This window comes from Pelodiscus sinensis, chromosome 4 (genome assembly GCF_052426305.1).
Source record: "Pelodiscus sinensis isolate ZL-2025 chromosome 4, ASM5242630v1, whole genome shotgun sequence".
NCBI lineage: Eukaryota > Metazoa > Chordata > Testudines > Trionychidae > Pelodiscus > Pelodiscus sinensis.
Window position 1 is genome coordinate 48,418,994 of NC_143055.1, and position 18,453 is coordinate 48,437,446.

The 18,453-nt window shown below is 43.8% G+C and overlaps 1 protein-coding gene across 7 annotated transcripts in view; it reads right to left on the reverse strand.

The window, feature by feature from the left end:
- Window positions 1–18,453, reverse strand: part of CORIN (corin, serine peptidase) — a 221,622-nt gene that overhangs the window by 176,516 nt on the left and 26,653 nt on the right. For 5 of the 7 annotated variants that reach the window (XM_075930473.2, XM_075930476.2, XM_075930479.2 and 2 more), the window contains exon 2: window positions 2,828–2,972. In XM_075930473.2, the coding sequence (XP_075786588.1) occupies window positions 2,828–2,972 (145 nt within the window). Of the gene's footprint in view, window positions 1–2,827; window positions 2,973–7,688; window positions 7,875–18,453 lie in introns of all 7 variants that reach the window. The other 2 variants (XM_089777859.1, XM_075930475.2) reach the window with 1 other exon arrangement.

Genomic DNA, 18,453 nt, shown 5'->3' on the forward strand with positions numbered 1-18,453 from the left:
TTGATTTTTAATAAGGAAAGAGAAGATAGGTAGTAAAATATATAAAGTTTTCTGCCACTGCCAAAAATACACACTCTTTAGTCTCCCTGAGAGAAATAAAACATCATTTTATGGATACATTCTTCAAGAGATGAAGGCAGGCAATATCAGCCAGCACTAATATAAGAGATATAGCTAGGCTGCTAAATCACTGGATGAAGTTAAATAAAAATGTTTTAAGGCAGTCCCCGGGTTACGTGGATCCGACTTCCGTCAGATCCCTACTTACGAACGGGGCTTTTCTCGCCGCGGAGGATGCGGGCGGTGGGACTGCCCAGACGCGCCGCGGTCCCGCCGCCCGCGTCCTCCGCGGCGAGAAAAGCTGCTCCACGTCTCCCTGGTCTGCTGAGGGGAGGAGGGGGGCGCAGCTAGTGCGCCCCCCCTCTCCCCAGAAGACCAGGCTTTTCTCGCCGACGCCTGGAGTAGAGCAGCTGAGGGGCTGCCGGGTTGGTCCCACAGCACCGAGGTGCGGCACTACTGGACCAACCCAGCAGCACCCCAGCTGCTCTGCCCCAATCATCCCCAAGAGCAGCTGGGGTGCTGCTGGGTTGGTCCCGCTGCGCCAAGGGTCGGCGCTACTGGACCAACCCGGCAGCACTCCAGCTGCTCTGCCCCAGGCGTCTCCGATTCAGCCGCTGCTGGTCAGTTTCAACAGTAGCTGAATTTGGACTCCTGGGACAGAGCAGCTGCGGGGACCAACCTGGCAGCACCCCAGATGCTCTACCCCAGGTGTCCCCAAGTCAGCTGCTGCTGAAACTGATCAGCGGCTGATTCCAGGAAGCCGGGAGCAAAGCAGCTCTGCCTTAGGCTTCCTATAGTCAGCCGCTGGTCAGTTTCAGCAGTGGCTGAATCGGGGACACCTGGGGTACCTGACTTATGTACAAATTCAACTTAAGAACAAACCTACAGTCCCTATCTTGTACGTAACCCAGGGACTGCCTGTACAGTTAAAAAAGAAAAAAGTACACAAACAACTACAACCCTACAGTACTGTACACAACTAAAAGCAGAAGTTACAGGCAGTCCCCGACTTACGCAGATCCGACTTACGTCGGATCCGCACTTACGAACGGGGCTTTCTTGCCCCGGAGGTCGAGGTAGCGGATTGCTACCTGCGAGCTCCGGGGCGAGAAAGCCCCGTTCGTAAGCTGCTCCGGTGCCCCTGGTCTCCTGGAGACTGTCTCCAGCAGACCAGGGGCACCGGGCGGGTTCCCGCGCTTCTGAGGCTTTGCTCTGGCAAAGCCTCAGAAGCGCGGGAACCCGGCCGCTGCTGCCGCTTCAGTCGCGGTGCCTGTGGTCTGCTGGGGACCGTCCCCAGCAGACCACAGACACCGGGACTGAAGCCGCAGCCGCGGGGGGGTCCCGTGCCTCTGAGGCTTTGCCAGAGCAAAGCCTCAGAGGCGCGGCACCCTGCTGCCGCTGCGGCTCTGCTCCCGTGTCCCTGGTCTGCTGGGGGGGGGGAGGGGCGCGGCTAGTGTGCCCACCCCCCCAGCAGACCAGGCTTTTGTTTTGGACCCTGGAGCAGAGCAGTTGGGGCGCTGCCGATTGGTCCTGCAGCGCCGCTCTGGGCACTACTGGACCAACCCGGCAGCACCCCAGCTGCTCTGCCCCAGGTCCTGATTCAGCTGCTGCTGGTCAGTTTCAGCAGCGGCTGAATCAGGACGCCTGGGGCAGAGCAGCTGGGGTGCTGCCGGGTTGGTCCAGTAGCGCTGAGGAGCGGTGCTACTGGAGCAACCCAGCAGCACCTCAGCTGCTCTGCCCCAGGCGTCCCCAAGTCAGCCGCTGCTGAAACTGACCAGCGCTGACTACAGGAAGCCCGAGGCAGAGTTGCTCTGCCCCAGGCTTCCTGGAATCAGCTGCTGATCAGTTTCAGCAGCAGCTGACTTGGGGAAGCTTGGGGTTCTTAAGTTGAATCTGTATGTAAGTCAGAACTGGCAGTCAGTTTCAACAGCGGCTGAATCTGGACGCCAGTTCTGACTTACATACAGATTCAACTTAAGAACAAACTTACAGTCCCTATCTTGTACGTAACCCGGGGACTGCCTGTATATAACGTATTATCCCAACTCTCTCATTTCTCTCTCACCATACCTATGATTTCATTTCAGGCATGCCAAATTTGCTGCGAAAGTAACAAACTAGCTTTTTAAAAATTGCTTCTCTCTAATAAATAACTTAATTCCATACCAAATATGCAGTTAATTAATGAATTAAGTATATTTTCAAATATATCTTCAAGGAACTATTGTTGTGATTTTAAAATTATGCATACTTAAAATTAACAACAAAATACTTAATTTTATTGGTGAGAGGGAGGAGACCTCATGCTACTCAGAAAGTTGTATTGTTATGTTCAAATTAACTCTCTCCTGAAAATATTAAATTGGTTTGTGTAATAAGGGAGCAATATCCTGTACCATTTAGAGATATTTAAATGGTGTTTATTTCGTAGACACAATATATTAAAAAAAATCATTAAGTGCTTGTAAGAGTTACTATTGAAAACAAAATGTATGACCAAAGTGATAAATATATCAACAAAATATACAACTTTCATAAACTCAAAAATTTCCCCTAATTACTTTTTAATAATTTTTAAACAAACAATTGAATTCAGATATTCTCTGCAACTGAAGCAACATAACTGAAAAAGCATAATTTACTTACAGTTTTACCTGGATGTTCTAAGACATTTGTTTACATTCTAGAAGTAGACTGTACTGTGAGTTTATAGTACTTGTTAAAATACATTTCAGCTCACTTCTCCTTAGTTAAGTCTAGTACTCACCTACAAAGGTAAGAAGGATCACCAATAGCAGGATGACAGCACAGATGCACGGAATCAAAATTAGTAGCAAAAGTCGAAGGTATTTGGTAGAAGCCAGCTTCTGAGAGCAACTATCCCCCATATTATCTTCATCTGTTCCTAGTACCTGAAGCACAAGAGTACAGGTTTATCCTTCTAATATAACTTGGTAATTCCTATGATGTATTTTAAGACTAGTGTTATCTGATACACCTAACAGCAGTACTGCACAAATATATGTCATTAATATATTTAAGTCATGAATGAAAAGCAATATAAAAATTTAAGCTGGCCTATCAACAAATAAAGCAGTACATTTAAGTTACATATTTAGCTCACCCTTGAATGAGTCAGAACTCATAGCTTCACTACCAGCATTTCAGAAACTCCTTGGATAGACTTTTTTTAAATGGTTAGGCTGAATGAAAATCACTCCATTTTGAGACACATAAAACACATAGCAAATTTTAAAACATCAGGGCTAAATTCTGCCCAATTTACCCAGAAATGCAGAAACTAGTCCTTAAAAAAGTTATTAATAATTGCATAACTGACTCCCATCTTTTCAAGGATATATTAAGGCATCTGTCAATCTATTATAAATTCTGCTTTAAATAATACTCTGCCGTTAAGCACCATGATGCTCTCATCTTCAACACACTTTACAAACTATAACGTATTCCCCCCCACCTTCTCTGAAGCTGATAAATAATATTTTCACTTTACAAATGGGGAAATCACATACAGAGGTTAAGTTGAATTTTCTAAACTCAGCTTTATTCAATGCGCATAAAGTTATACATATGCAGAAGCCTTTGAAGGGTCAAAGCTTAAATACAGTTTTAGAATGTATGACACATACAGAAAAAAAGTCCTTATATGCCAAAACTGTATTCAGGCCTATGTTTTAGTCTATTGGGAAAAAATTGTTCCTTTTAAACAAAAACAAAACAAATTATGAACACGTTTGAATAAGAACAGTTCCACTCTTCCTATTAATTTTTGAGAAAGTACAGGCAGTCCCCGGGTTACATGGATCCGACTTACATCGGATCCCTACTTACAAACGGGGTGAGGCAACCCCGCACTAGCTGCTTCCCCCCAGCAGACCAGGAAGATGCGAAGCTAGCGCCCCCCACAGCAGACCAGGGAGACGCGGAGCAGCTTTTCTCAGCAGACACCTCAGCTTGAGAATAAAAGACTGAGGGAAGTGAGGTGTGGGAGAATAGAACTGAGCTCTGGAGAAATGTTTGTCTAGAGTTTCCCCTACAATATGTACCAGTTCCGACTTACATACAAATTCAACTTAAGAACAAACCTACAGTCCCTATCTTGTACGTAACCCGGGGACTGCCTGTACACACAATCCTAGTTTTAGTGCATTTCAAAGTTTACTTTTTTTGCTTGAAGGAGTCTAGGGAGAACAATATACATTTGATAAAGACCTTAGAGGTTGAAGTTATTAATTCCTGACTGTTTTTTACCTAAAGCTGACTTAGCTAAGTGATATGAGCAATTATTCAAATTGTTTGTCAGGAAAATCAGTCATACTGAAGTTTGTCCCTTTTGTACTAGATAAAGCGAGAGTGACAGGACACAAAAGTACAAATGACAACATCTCACCCCAAACACATGGAAAGGGTCTCTGGGAAGCAGAAATCCATAAACTCTGGCTGAGATATTTGTCCACCGTATAAACACCAATGTTTATGTGTTATCCTACTGGTAGTTTCAGTTATAAATGCCTTTTTGTGGAGAACAAAACACTAGATTATCGGATATAAATCAAAGTTTATACCTGCTGCTTAAGAAACTGTTTCTTAACAAAGATGTTTTACTTATCACCCAGTCTTAGCCCTCCATTTTATAGAGGTGCCTGAGAAGACTGTACATGACAAGTATCTAGAATGGGATTCTTTGGCATCATCCAATCCCCCTGGTCCTCAAACAGCATAAACAATATTGATGTGCAAGATGGCTGCAAGACAACTCTCCCTCTAGATCATATTGGAGCTGTCATCTGTTTTTGATACTATTGATTATGACATACAGTTAACACAACTGTATGGATAGGAGTAAATGACCAAGATTTCAATGCTGTGATTCCATTTATTTTTTAACAGCATTGAGTAATACTACTCACATGCATTGAGAACTCTTCAATATGAAGTTCCACACAGATTTCTTGTGTCACCATTGCTGTTCAGTGTAAAGATAAAGTAACACAAAAATGATATAGCAGCAGCATAGACTGAGGTACTAGGAATACCTCATGATACCCAAATCAGCGTTGCTACTTTCTACAACAGTGCTTCAATCTCAGCAGTCGCATTCTGTAGCTTAAGTTGCAGACAGAATATAAGACTAAGATATTTAGTTGATGGTCAAGCTAAAGATGGAGATATTGCTTTCATGACAAGGAGACCATTAGAAGCTGTAACTTTGGGGCTAAAATATTAGTATGTTTTGATGATTTTCCAGAGTGATTGACAGAACTCCCAACTTATAGGCTATAACAAACTGAATATGGAAACCAATGTTTCATCAGTTGTCAGGAGTGCTTTTCTAACCTCCAAAATATTCATAAGTGGCAATCTTTTTTTCTCAACTATGGCTAAGCCTACACTGCTACTTTATTGCACTGCAACTTTCTGTCTCAGTGGCATGAAATAACACCTGCCCTAACTGCAGCAAGTTACAGCACTGTAAAGTGCCAATGTAAAAGGACTCCCTCTCTGTTAGCTAGTCTCCTCATGGAGGTGGTTTACAGAGTGCTGAGAAAGGTCTCTCCCATGAGAGAACTTTAATTTTTGAAGTGTAGACAAAGCCTATGACCTCAATCAACTGTTTTGTAATCCCTCTGCTAAATCACTGCATTGCACGGTTTAGGTTGTTGTTGCAGCCCAGTACGCAAAAGATTCTTCACCAGTGAGAGTCTGTGAGCAGAATTTGCCAGCCCATGCCAGGCCCCCCAAGTAATCCCTGAGGCTGCATCCCTCGGAGGACAGGCTGCAATTGGGGGAGGGAGGAAGCAGAGCAGGGTGGTGGAGGGAAAGAGTGGAACTTGGGAGACAGGAATAGACATGCTCCCCTTCCCCCATCCACCAGGACTCTTGGGTTGGATTGCGAATATGCCCGTAGATGACCCATGGACTGGAAGTTTGAGACCCCTCCACTAGACTAATTTAATGTTACCATCAGACAATCATCACGAGTAAGCTTACTCTTTCAGTTGAGCATCTTTATGTTTTTTACCCATCTACATCTATAGAGAAAGTGAAATAACTTAAGACAGATAATGGCTCTCCATTTGAACAATTATAAATGAGAATTTAATTATATTAATTAAAAAGACTGGGCCTTTTCAGTGTGGAAAAGTGACAACTAAGGGGAGATATGACGAATGGCGTGGAGATGGGTAGGGATGCAACCCCATGTTCTGAGTGCTTTGAGCCTCTCACTACGGCAAGGTGGGAGTGGATGACGGGATGCATTACACAATAATTGTATGTTCTGTTCATTTCAACTAAAGCACCTGGCATTGGCCTCTGTCAGAAGACTGGATACTGGACTAGATGGAGCATTGATCTGACCCAGTATGGCTGTTTTTATGTTCTTATGTCCTATAAAGCTAATTATAAAAGCATCCCACTTGCTGTATTATAGAATTCCTGCTACCGTGCAAACTTTGGGATGATCAAGCAATTAGAATAATAGAATCCCAAGGTTAGAAGGGACTCCAAGGGTCATCTAGCCCAACCCCTTCTCAAGATGCATGATTTGTTGTGTCTAAACCATCCAAGACAGATGGGGTATCCCGCCTCATTCTGAAAACCTTTCACTAAGGAGCTTCTAAAACCTGCCTAGGTAATCTCGTCATTCATGCACTAAATCTGAGATGGCTTCTTAGAGCAGTGGTTCTCAAACTGTACCCCAAAGTGGGTTGAGACTCCATTATAATGAGGTCCCCAGAGCTGGTTTAGACTTGCTAGGGCTGGGGGCAGACCAAAGTGTGAGAATCCCTGTCTTTCGATTGCTTGACCCTCAAAAATAGACGCCACTCCCGTCACAACAAGGTGTTTTGTCTGTTGATGTCTGTTATAACAAGGTGCATAAGTCCTGTTGTCCTGAGTAGGGATATTAAAACAGAACAATTACCTTCCATATCTAATACATAACATGCCTGTGAAGACACCCGAGAATTATATTCACTTTTTGCAACTGCATCAAATTGATTCATATTCAGTTTGTTACCTCTAAAAACCTCAAGATCTTTTTTTCTCTTGATCTACTGCCTAGCCAGTTTTTCCCCTTTTTGTAGTTGTGTATTTGATTTTTATTTCCTAAGTGGAGTGCTTATCTTCATTGAATTTTATCTTCTTGATGTCAGACCAATTTATCAATGTAATTTTGAATCCTGACCTATCTTCCAAAGTGTTTGCAACTCCTTCTAGCATGGTGTCATCCACACATTTTATAAGTACACTCTGCATTCCATTATCCAAGACACTGATGAAAATGCTGAAGAGTAATGGACCCATAACAGATCCATGTGGGACTCTGATAGATACATCCTCCCTGTTTGAGAGTGAACCATTTAACAGACTTGGTTATAAATTCACCTTAGCTCATCTACATTTCTTTAGTTTGCTTGTGAGAATGTCACGTGGGATTGTGTCAAAAATATTAATATTAATAAAATGGGGCTACATCATGTTTACTACTGCCCACTACCCTCGAGGCTATCAAAGAAAGACCCTATCAAACCCTATCAAAGAAAGAAATTAGGTTGATTTGGCATGATTTATTCTTGACAAATCTATCTTAAAGAGAAGTTACTCACCTTCGAGATGTGTGGCCCCGTGGGTGCTCCACTGTAGGTGCTGGGCTTGCCCCGGCACCGCAGATCGGAGATTTTCACAGCAGTAGTTAGCCAGACCGCGCATGCGCAGAGAGCATCTCGCGGCGATCACGCTCTTTTGCACTGCGCGCTCCAATTCTAGCCAGTTCCTTGAACCCCGCTCTGAATCTGGAAAACAGAAGGATACAGACACCGAAGCAGGGAGGTGGACGGGTAGTGGAGCACCCACAGGGACACACATCTCAAAGAACGAATTACTGTACCAAGATGAGTAACTTCGCTTTCTTCAAGTGATGTCCCCGTGGGTGCTCCACTGTAGGGATCTGAGTAGCAGTACCCACCCATGTATAGGTAGGTGGGATTCGGAGCCCCTTATCTATTTGCAGATGAAAGTACTGCAGCTGCTACGGAGTTATCCGGCAGCCATCTGCGCTAACAAAGGTATGATAGGAGGCCCAGGTGGCTGCCTTACAAATATTCACAAGGAGGATACCTCTGAGAAAGGCAGTAGAGTCAGCCATGGCTCTAGTGGAGTGAGCTCTAGGGTGTTCTGAGAGTGGTACATTCAGTGTTATGCTACACGTAGTTATGCAGGAGACAATGATATTCGCTATTCTTTGGGAAGAAAGAGGCTCCCCCCTTGACCGCTCTGCCAGGGAGACTAGGAGTTGGTCAGTTCTCCTAAGGGGTTTAGTGTGTTCTATGTAAAATGTTAGAGTCCTGCGTACATCTAGCATGTGAAGAGCTGCTTCGCAGAGGGAGGCATGCGACTTAGGGTAATAGGATGGTATAACAATTAGTTCATTAACATGGAATTCAGAACAGACCTTGGGAATAAAAGCTGGATGATGTCTAAGAATAACACTGTCCTTACTGAAGACAGTGTATGGGGGTACCGCCATCAATGCGGATATCTCGCTAGCTCTGCACCGACATGATGGCAAGAAGAAATACCAGTTTTCTAGTTAAGATCTGGAGAGGTATTGTGGCTAGTGGCTCGAATGGTGGAGCAGTGAGAGTTCGTAGTACTAAGTTCAAACTCCATAGTGGGGGAGAAGTCTGGGGGGGGGGGGGGGGAGGTTTCCAGATTAGTTAGACCACTGATAAACCTCTTTGTGAGAGGATGGGAAAACACAGAAATGCCATTGATTGGGTGTCGAAAAGCTGCCATTGCCACGAGATGGACTTGAGTGACACTAAGGCTAATCCAGTTTCAGTTCCAGAACATAATCCAATATGATGTGGATGGGAGCTGCCTGAGGGTTGATATGATGTTCAGAACACCAATAGTTGAATCTTCACCATTTTGCAAGGTAAGTAGCTCTTGTGTTCTACCTTCTACTGTGTATCAGCATGTTTTTGACGTCAGCAGAGCATAGGGTCTCAGATGCATTCAACCAGCTAGGTACCACGTTGTCAGGTGCAGGTTGTGTAGCTGTGGGTGTAGAAGGTGACCATCGTCTTGAGAGATTAAATCCGGGAGCAGTGGGAACTGATGCAGAGGATGCAGGGACAATTGTAGGAGAAGTGGAAACCTGTATTGTCTTGACCTTGCTGGAGCATCCAATATCACCTTGGCCCTGTTCAGTTTGATCTTCTGAAGGATTCTTGGGATAAGGGGTGTGTGGGGTAAGGCATACATGAGAGGCCCCCTTCAGTTGAGGAGAAATGCATCTCCTAGAGAGTAACATGCAAGACCCGCTCTGGAACAAAAGAGGTGACATCTTCTGTGGTTGTAAGTGGCAAAGAGATCTATGAGTGGTGTCCCCCACCGGTGGAAAAGAGAGTGGAGGAGTCCGTGGTGAAGCTCCCACTCATGGTCTGGTGCGAAGTTCCTGCTGAGGGAGTCTGCTGTGGTGTTGTTGATGCCAGGTAAGTAGGATGCCACAAGTGGTGCCACTGGAAATGCACCAATTCTAGAATCGGACTGCCTCTGCACATAGGGATCGTGAGCGTGCGCCTCCCTGACGATTTATATAATACATCGTCATCACATTGTCCGTAAGGATCTTCACTGTGCAGTTGCGAATTTGGCTGTGGAAATGCCTCCAGGCATTGGCAACTGCCCTGAGATCTAGAAAGTTTATGTGAAGCAGCGTTTCATGGGGCAACCAGCGACCTTGGATGGATACTTCGCCCATGTGCACTCCCCAGCCCATGAGGGAAGCATCCGTGGTAATAAGATATCGAGGTTGTGGTTGGTGGAAGGGAATTCCCGATAATACGTTCTTGTCTATGGTTCACCATTCGAGGGAGGCGTGAACTCTGGGTGGAACAACTACTACTCTGTGCACGTCGTGAGTTTTGGAATTGTGAACTGTGGCCAGTCAGTGTTGCAAGATGCAGAAGTGTAGTCTGGCAAGGGGAATTACATATGTTGCAGCTACCACATGATCCATGAGCTTCAGAGCTGTGAGCATCTGTACTGTACGCTTGCAATGGAAAGTATCTATCAATGCTTGTATAGCCCAAGTTTCAGTGTGTTTCAGCAGCAGCCCTGGGAACTACAAGTTGTGGACTACAAACTGCGGCATGTTGGAAGAACTTCCTGGTTCCTGCCAGGATGTACCCTCTACCCCCAGCAGAGTCTCAGCAAGGACTGTGCTAGAAAGCAGCACACAAGCTGCATGCTGAGAGAAGGGGCTGCTGAACTGTTTTCCTGTTCTATGTTGTTGGTTTTGTTGTTGTTGTTGTTGTTTTGTTTTAAACAGAGAATAAAGCCTGTTCCTGGTGATTTGTCTGAGTGGGTCTGGTCTGAGGTGCACTCACACATCCACAACACAGAGCACACCAAGCAGCCTAAGGCCTAGCCTCCCACAGTGGTGTAAGAAGTCACAAGGCTTCCCCTATGCTGAATAACCACACACTGGGCTAGCCAACAGGAGGGGTTACATTTGTATCGTCCAAAATCTGTTGATGGGTAAAAATGCTCTTGCTGCGATGGCATCAAGTCGAGCTCCAATGAATTCCAACTCGAGTGGATCGTAGCATGGACTTGTCCTTATTGATAAGCAGGCCTAATAAACGAAACATTTGTCTGGTGATGTCGAGAATTCGGGATACCTCCGCTAAGGATTGACCCTTTATGAGGCAGTTGTCCAGATAGGAGAATATGACAACCCCTCTGCACTGAAGGTGAGCAGCCACTACTGAGAGTGTCTTTGTAAACACCCTGGGGGCAGCGGAGAGTACGAATGGTAGGTTGCAGTATTGGAAATTATCTGTACCGACAATGAACTGGAGAAATCATCTGTGTGCGGGATGAATAGTAAAGTGAAAATATGCATCCTGGAGGTCAAGAGCAGCAAACCAATTGTTTTGATCCAGGGATGGTATTATAGATGCCAGAGTTACCATCCTGAATCGTTGCTTTTGCAGATATTGGATCTCAGGCAACTGAACAAGTATCAGTCTCCATCCTCCGGTTTTCTTCTGCACCAGGAAATAATGGGAGTAAAACCCTTTTCCCTCTGAACTGGTCTGGCACCCTTTCTACCGCATCTATGGCGAGTAGGTGATCGATCTCAGTGCAGAGCAAGTCTTCATGAGAGGGGTCCCTGAAGTGGGACAGGGTTGGTGAAGTTGTAGGAGGGACAGAGAGAAAGGGTATGGCACAGCAGATTTGGATTATCTCCAAAACCCATTTGTCGGTGGTAATGTTGGCTCATTGATGGTAGAATAGTCATAGACAATGATGAAACAAGTGAGTAGGGACATCTGTTTGGTAAGAATGAGTGATCGTTTGCATGCTCTAGATCAAGGAGTCAAATCTGCTGCTTGGCATTGGGTTGATTCTGCGAGCGGTTGTTCTGATTACGACATCTACGTGGTCCATGGCATTGGCGTGACTGGTCAAAGAACCGTTGCTGTTGCTGCCACTGCTGTCTAGTATGTGTGTAATCATAACGCCTCTGGAAGGGAGTGTAGCACCTTCTTCTATAGGGTGGAGTGTACATCCCCAGAGTCCGGAGGGTTGATCTGGAGTCTTTACTCGAATGAAGGACAGTGTCCATTATCTTTTTCAGACAGTAAATCCTCTACTTTTGTTTGCAGTTCCTTGGAGACTCTCACGGACTAAAGGTATGAGGCCCTTCTCATTACTACGGCAGTGGCTGTGGTTCAAGCCGTGGTGTCTGCTACATCCATTGCTATTTGCAAGCTAGCTCTGGTGGAAGCATAGCCTTCTTGGACAGTTGATTTTAAGATGGGCCTCTTGGGTTCAGGCACTGAGTTTAGTGTAGTTATCGCAATTGTGATTTGATAAATGAGCCAAATAGTTGGCTATTCTAAGAAGTAGTGTAGAAGATGTATAGACTTTCCTTCCAAATAAAGCAAGTCTTTTTGAGTCCTTGTCTGTTACGTGATTTCTGTATTGTGGCACCTTTGCTCTTTGTTGTGCCACGTCTACCACCAACAAATTTGGGTGTGGGTGGATAAATAAGAACTCCGACCCTTTGGGTGGCATAAAATACTTCTTGTCCGCTCTTTTGTTCGTTGGAAGAGTGGATGCTGGGGTTTGCCATAATTCATTGGCAACCTCGAGGATAGCCTCATCTAATGGGATGGCTAATTTAGAGGTGAGAGTCATTTGGAGATTCTTAAGGAGGTGATGTTGTTTCTCCTTTATCTCCATGAGTCACTGCCACTCTATTTTGAAATTGCCTGAGGTCGTCGGGGAGGGGGGGAATATCCCCCGGAATGTCCGCTTCGTCTGGTGAGGACTATGATTGGTCGGTAGGAGATACCTCAGGCTGTTGCACCTCCGCTACGGTGGGTTGCTCCTCCTCCAGCTCGGATTGGAGAGGGCATGGGCACATCGATCCCTGGTCTAAGAGATGGTTAGATTGGGCACAGGTGAGTGTCTGGAGGATGAATATTCCCCAATGGATCTTGGTGCTGATTGGGAGACAATGGTAGGAGTGGCTATATGGTGAATAGCCTCTGTGATGATTGTGTTTGTCATAGCCGTGGCAATGATAATATGAAGAGTGGGAGGGGGGAACAATCTTAAAATGTATGTTCTGCTGTACTCTCTGCCATAAGTAGACCTTGGTGACCGAGGTGACAGTGATGGGGAATAAGACCTCCATGGTGGTGGCGGCCAAGGAGAAGCAGAGAAACTGTGGTGATAGTAACGAGGCCGCTCCCTCAGTGGGGTAATAAAGGGAGATGGTAGTCATTGCAAGGATGTATAGCACTTAACTGGTAGGGGTGATCTTGGTGACTGAGGTGGAGGTGAAGGCGAGGGTGCCAGCAAAAAGGATGGAGGCAGGAAGCATGGTGTCAGGCTCCAGTGCCGCTATGTTTTTGAGCGGGCTCCCTGGGTGCCGGCCAGACCACTGCTGTAGCCAGTGCCACCGAGGCAGTGGTCAGTGCCAAAGCCAGTGCAGGTTGACTCGGTGCTGCATAATGTGGTTGCAGTTTCGGTCGGTCCAGCACCGAGGTTCGCGCCGGCAAGGGCTTGGTGCACATTGGTGCTGGCTGTGTCAGTGGTTCACTCGGTGCCAACGGTTTCCGTGCGAAGACTGTCGGTGCCACAGAATGGCATGCACACAGCACCATCACATCCGCCTTTCTTATCTCAGAGACCATCATCGCCATAGCATGGGTAGCAGATATACCCAATATTCCCAGTTTGGCCCCTACACTCAATCTGCTGTGCAAAGTAGCAGGCAAAACGGGTTGGAGAGGGTTTACTCTTCTTTGGAGGAGCTGCAGTCGGGGATGAGGCCCTACACTTTTGAACCTGCTGAGATGATCGAGGGGGGAAGGCTGATCCTTCAGGCTGGAAAGCCTTATTAAAGAGGATCACGCGGAGCCTCATCTCCCTATTTTGACGAACTCTAGCTCTGAGCTTAGAGTAATGAGGGCACTTCTGCAGAATGTGACCCTCATCCAGGCAACGTATGCAGGCTGAGTGGCCATCTGAGGCAGGCATGGCTTCACGGCAGGCCTCGGAATTTTTAAAACCTGGAGATCCTGGCATTTTGTTAAGTCTTCGTTTTCATTCTTTTTTTTGTTGTTGTTTTTTTAAGGGGGGGATGTTAGCAATATACAAGAAGGGAGTTAACAGGGAACATAATTGACAGTAAAAGTAACGGATTCTATGGGGGGGTTTTAAACTAATAAACAACAAATAACAGTAATGGCAGAAGGAACTATATAACAGAATGAGTAAGAAAACCAAAGGCTTTGAATTCTCACGAACAAGTCAAGTTGAAGAGAGTGTTCACTCCATTTGCAGCCTGAGGTGGTTGAGAGAAACTGGCTAGAACCGGACCGCGCGGTGCAAAAGAGCTCGAACGCTGCGCAACACCTCCGCACATGCGCTGCCCGGCTAACTACCGCTGTGAAAATCTCTGATCTGCGGCGCTGGAGCAAGCCCAGCACCTACAGTGGAGTACTCACAGGGACATCACTCGAAGAACTATTATTTATTACATTATTACCCTCTAGGTACTTTCAAACAAATTCTTTAATCATATGTTCCAGTATACTTTCAGATATTAAGGTTAGATTATGGAATTATAAATTGGTTAAAGTAGGCTAGAATTAGAACCTCTACATCTAGTTTTATATCTTAATGTGACAGTCTCCAAAGTAAATAGCACCAGGTTATAGTCACCAGTATAATAATGATCTCCATACATTTTATACTGTGATCTAGGCATATCACCTAATTTCCATAAAATTTCCTAATTTCCATAAAATCAGAGAGCATGGGAATTGATTTTCCTCTCAAAGGGAGCAATGTTGAACACCATTTATCACAAAGTGCAATTATTATTTGTTAAGTATGATTTCTTCAACATTGTACATTGAATTTAGGTTATGTAATCAAATTACAGGAGTCAAAGTAACTTGCAGTTAAACAGCTAGCCATAGATGCTTTAAATCTGTTCCTGTTGATTTTTCTAACACAATTTTGGCCTACAAAGTACTAACTCATTCCAGGCTCTTTCATTGTCTGTAATAACTACAGCTAAAAGTGTGTGACCTTGTTATACACTGGGTGAGCAACCTTTTACTCTCTGCCAATCAGAGTAATCTATTTGCAGACTAAGACATTTTTCTGACATTGATGGTCCGGGCATGACCCCCACAACAGCTCCCAATGGCTGCAGTTCTCCATTCCTGGCCAATGGGAGCTGAGGAGAAGGTGCAGGCTGCAGGGATGTACTGAACACCTGATTGGCCAAGAATTAAAGGTTGCCAGCCCCTAACCTAGCACAGTGGTGTCCAGGACCAAGGGTTCTTTGACACTACAGTAATGCTAATACTGTAGTAAGAAGATAAAATTAAGCTTTAACATCAAGATATCAGCCTATTGGGTGAATTTGAGAAAAATCATTTGAAAAGAAGACAGAAGTGAACAGCCCTAGAGACGAAATATCAGCTGAACAAAGGGGTCGTGAGTGTTCTGTTTACATTATTACTTCATAAGATGACTTCACTTAGTCATAGACTTGAAAGATATTTAGCACATAGCTCTCAGTAACGAAGAGCAGATCTTCATGAGTGATTCTTTGACCCACTGGTCATTAAAAGCAAAACAGAAAAAACAGAAATCCAATACATAATATTGAAAAGTTTTAATGCTACTTGAAGGAAATCTGCTCTGAGGATGTACAGCCTAATCACTCAGAAGACTGGATTAAAAATGTAAGAGTTTAAAAAAAAACACAACAGAAGAATATACAGGACTATCACAGGACTATCAAAGGAAAGAAATAGATGAGATACTGAAAGGAATGAAAAACTGGAAAGCTCTTAGTCAAGTTGGAGTGCAAAAATTATGGCTGAAACATCTAACAGTTCTCCATAACTGTTATCTGAATAACTTAAAAATGCTTGAAAAACATATTCCCATATGGTGACTGGGAGACTCATACTTGTATAAAAATAAAAAGAAGGACACATTGATCCTATTATTATAATTAGTAAACACAGGATCAATCTATGTGGACGTTTCTAGTTCTAGCAGCTTTTCTGGCAAAGGAGACGCAGATAGTGCTAGCTCGCAATGGAATGCTGCCTCCTGAGCAAACAAACATGAAAGAGACAGGAAGAACACATTAGGCTTTACAGGAGAATCACAGACGATACTAAACAAAACAAAACAGAAAAATGTAGCGATGGTGTGGATTGCTTACCAAAAGCATATGATCTACACATTTGATCTACACCCTAATCTACACATTTGTAGATTATCAAGATACTGAAAATGCACAAGGTTTATCCAAAGATCATTTCCTTTCTGCAGCAACCTATGGTTAACTGGAACATTCTGTTAGGGAAAAATAAACATCTATGCCCTAAATTGAATAAAGCGCCTCGAAATGCAACAGGCAAAATTGTTGACAAACCTTATATTTTCAAATGTGATGCTCAACTTAAGAGTAGGGTTGCTAGGTGTCTGGTTCTGAACTGGACAGTCCAGTATTTGAACTTTCTGTTCGGGAAACAAATTGAGAAAATATAAATGTCTGGTATTTTCTAAATAAGATATAATGTAGATTGTGATGTAATGTCAAGTGTGTCTGGTATTTTTGTTGAAACCATCTGGCAACCCAACTTAAGAGCAGAAAGTCCCTTGAAAAGGTAAGAATATGTTGATGCTAGGGCATGTTGTTCTCCATAACTTCCTACTTGGGGTATATTAGATATATACTGAACTATGACGTTAAAATATGAAAAAAACAGCTGAATGGTAGAAAAGAAGTGTTACATTTTGTTAGTTTAATGTCAATGGTTTGTTATGTTAATGTATATTAAATGGTAGTAAAAGGATAGTTGGTCTAATGGTAAGGACTTCTAGCAACATAGAATAGAGAATAAAAACCAAATTATAAAAAAGACTGATTAAATGTATACCTGTGTACCCAAGATGTTGGTTATAGAAGACTAAATTAATGTGTATAAAGAAAGAGCAAAAGACTCAAAATGGAGAGCCCAGTCCAAAGACTGAGACAATAACACGGAGAGCTTCCTAGTACCACCCCAGGACCCTGTAAGTTGGCCCCCTTCCTGAACTACATGTGTGTAAAATATACACACACACACAGAGTTTCTGGCAACTATATATATATACTGCCAGAAACTATAAGCGTGTGGATGGATGGATGGATGGATGGATGGATGGATGGATGGATGGAGTGCCAGAAACTATAAGGAACAATGATTCTGTTGCAAAGTTTATAAATAAAGGAGAAATTCTGATTAAGCCCAAACTGGGTGGAGTCATGCTCTAGGTTCCCACCTTTTTACTGGACTCTGTCTGGAAGGGAGTCTAATTGATGAGATCCAAATTTTAAAAAGCAGTCTTTCGAAGGAATTCTTTTTCGCCACTGCTGTTTTGAGGTAGCAATGCTACTGCTGACTTGGATGTTGCAGGAAATAAATTGCTCTTTGCTGATCTGATAACATCAACAAGCAGTCAGCCATTTGTTATATGTGGATGATGAGAAACTAACTATATGGACGGTCACAAAAGAAAATACCAAGACTGATGACATGTAGAAAAGTTTAATGAAAATATAAAGCTACCAATTGGCTTGGCTAAATGTGCATCAATCTGTAGACAGGCAAACTGGTATAATCAGTATACATGTTAATGAAGATACAGGCAGTCCCCGGGTTACATGGATCCGACTTACATCGTATCCCTACTTACAAACGGGGTGAGGCAACCCCGCACTAGCTGCTTCCCCCCAGCAGACCAGGGAGACGCGAAGCTAGCGTCCCCCCCAGCAGACCAGGGAGACGCGGAGCAGCTTTTCTCAGCAGACACATCAGGTTGAGAATAAAGGACTGAGGGAAGTGAGGTGTGGGAGAATAAAACTGAGCTCTGGAGAAATGTTTGGCTAGAGTTTCCCCTACAATATGTACCAGTTCCGACTTACATACAAATTCAACTTAAGAACAAACCTACAGTCCCTATCTTATACGTAACCCGGGGACTGCCTGTACTAGCCAATATCTCTCTCAGCATGGCCTCTACAAGTGTGAATTCAATGTGAGTCTAAGAAACAATATCATAGATGAATAATACACCCTCTAAGGGCAAACAACTGGAAGAATTTGATCAAAGCCATTAATATGTGGGTAGTACACTAGAGTGATCAAGAGGAAAAGAAAAATATTGACATCTAAACAAGAAAGCTCCTGGTGATGCATTTGTGACCTCTTTGTTTTTTATTTCCTGGAGTTCGGCCAAAAACATTATTGCTGTATTTACAGCTGCTAATCCAACTTGCTCTGAGTTGATATGGAAACATTCCCAGATAAGGTGGCAGTATAGAGGTTTGTGTGACTGCACACAAATACTTGGTATGTCAGCATACTAGACCGGAGTGCAAGAAGTTTTTAACTATGCTCAGTGGCTGCTCTGAAGCTGGTATGAAAGGTGTCAAAGGCTAGACATTCTTGCATGTACACACCAATACCCTGTTACTGTGGAAACTCTGTCCCTCCTCCCCACAAAAAAATAAAATTCTGCACACGATATTTTAAAGTGTTTTAATTTTTTAAATTAAAAAAATTCCTCAAGTACAGTGGGAAGATTTCCTTGATGAGTGTAGGGAACTAAATCACAATTAATGCAGAATGTATCCATTTTTTAAAAAAACTACCTAAATGCTTTATGGTTGCAATGATAAGCTTTCAAATTAAAACTATTTCCATGTCTTCCTGAATCTAAATAAACTGCTTCAGTGTCTGGCCTGTTGCTCAAACTTTTGTCTAGTAG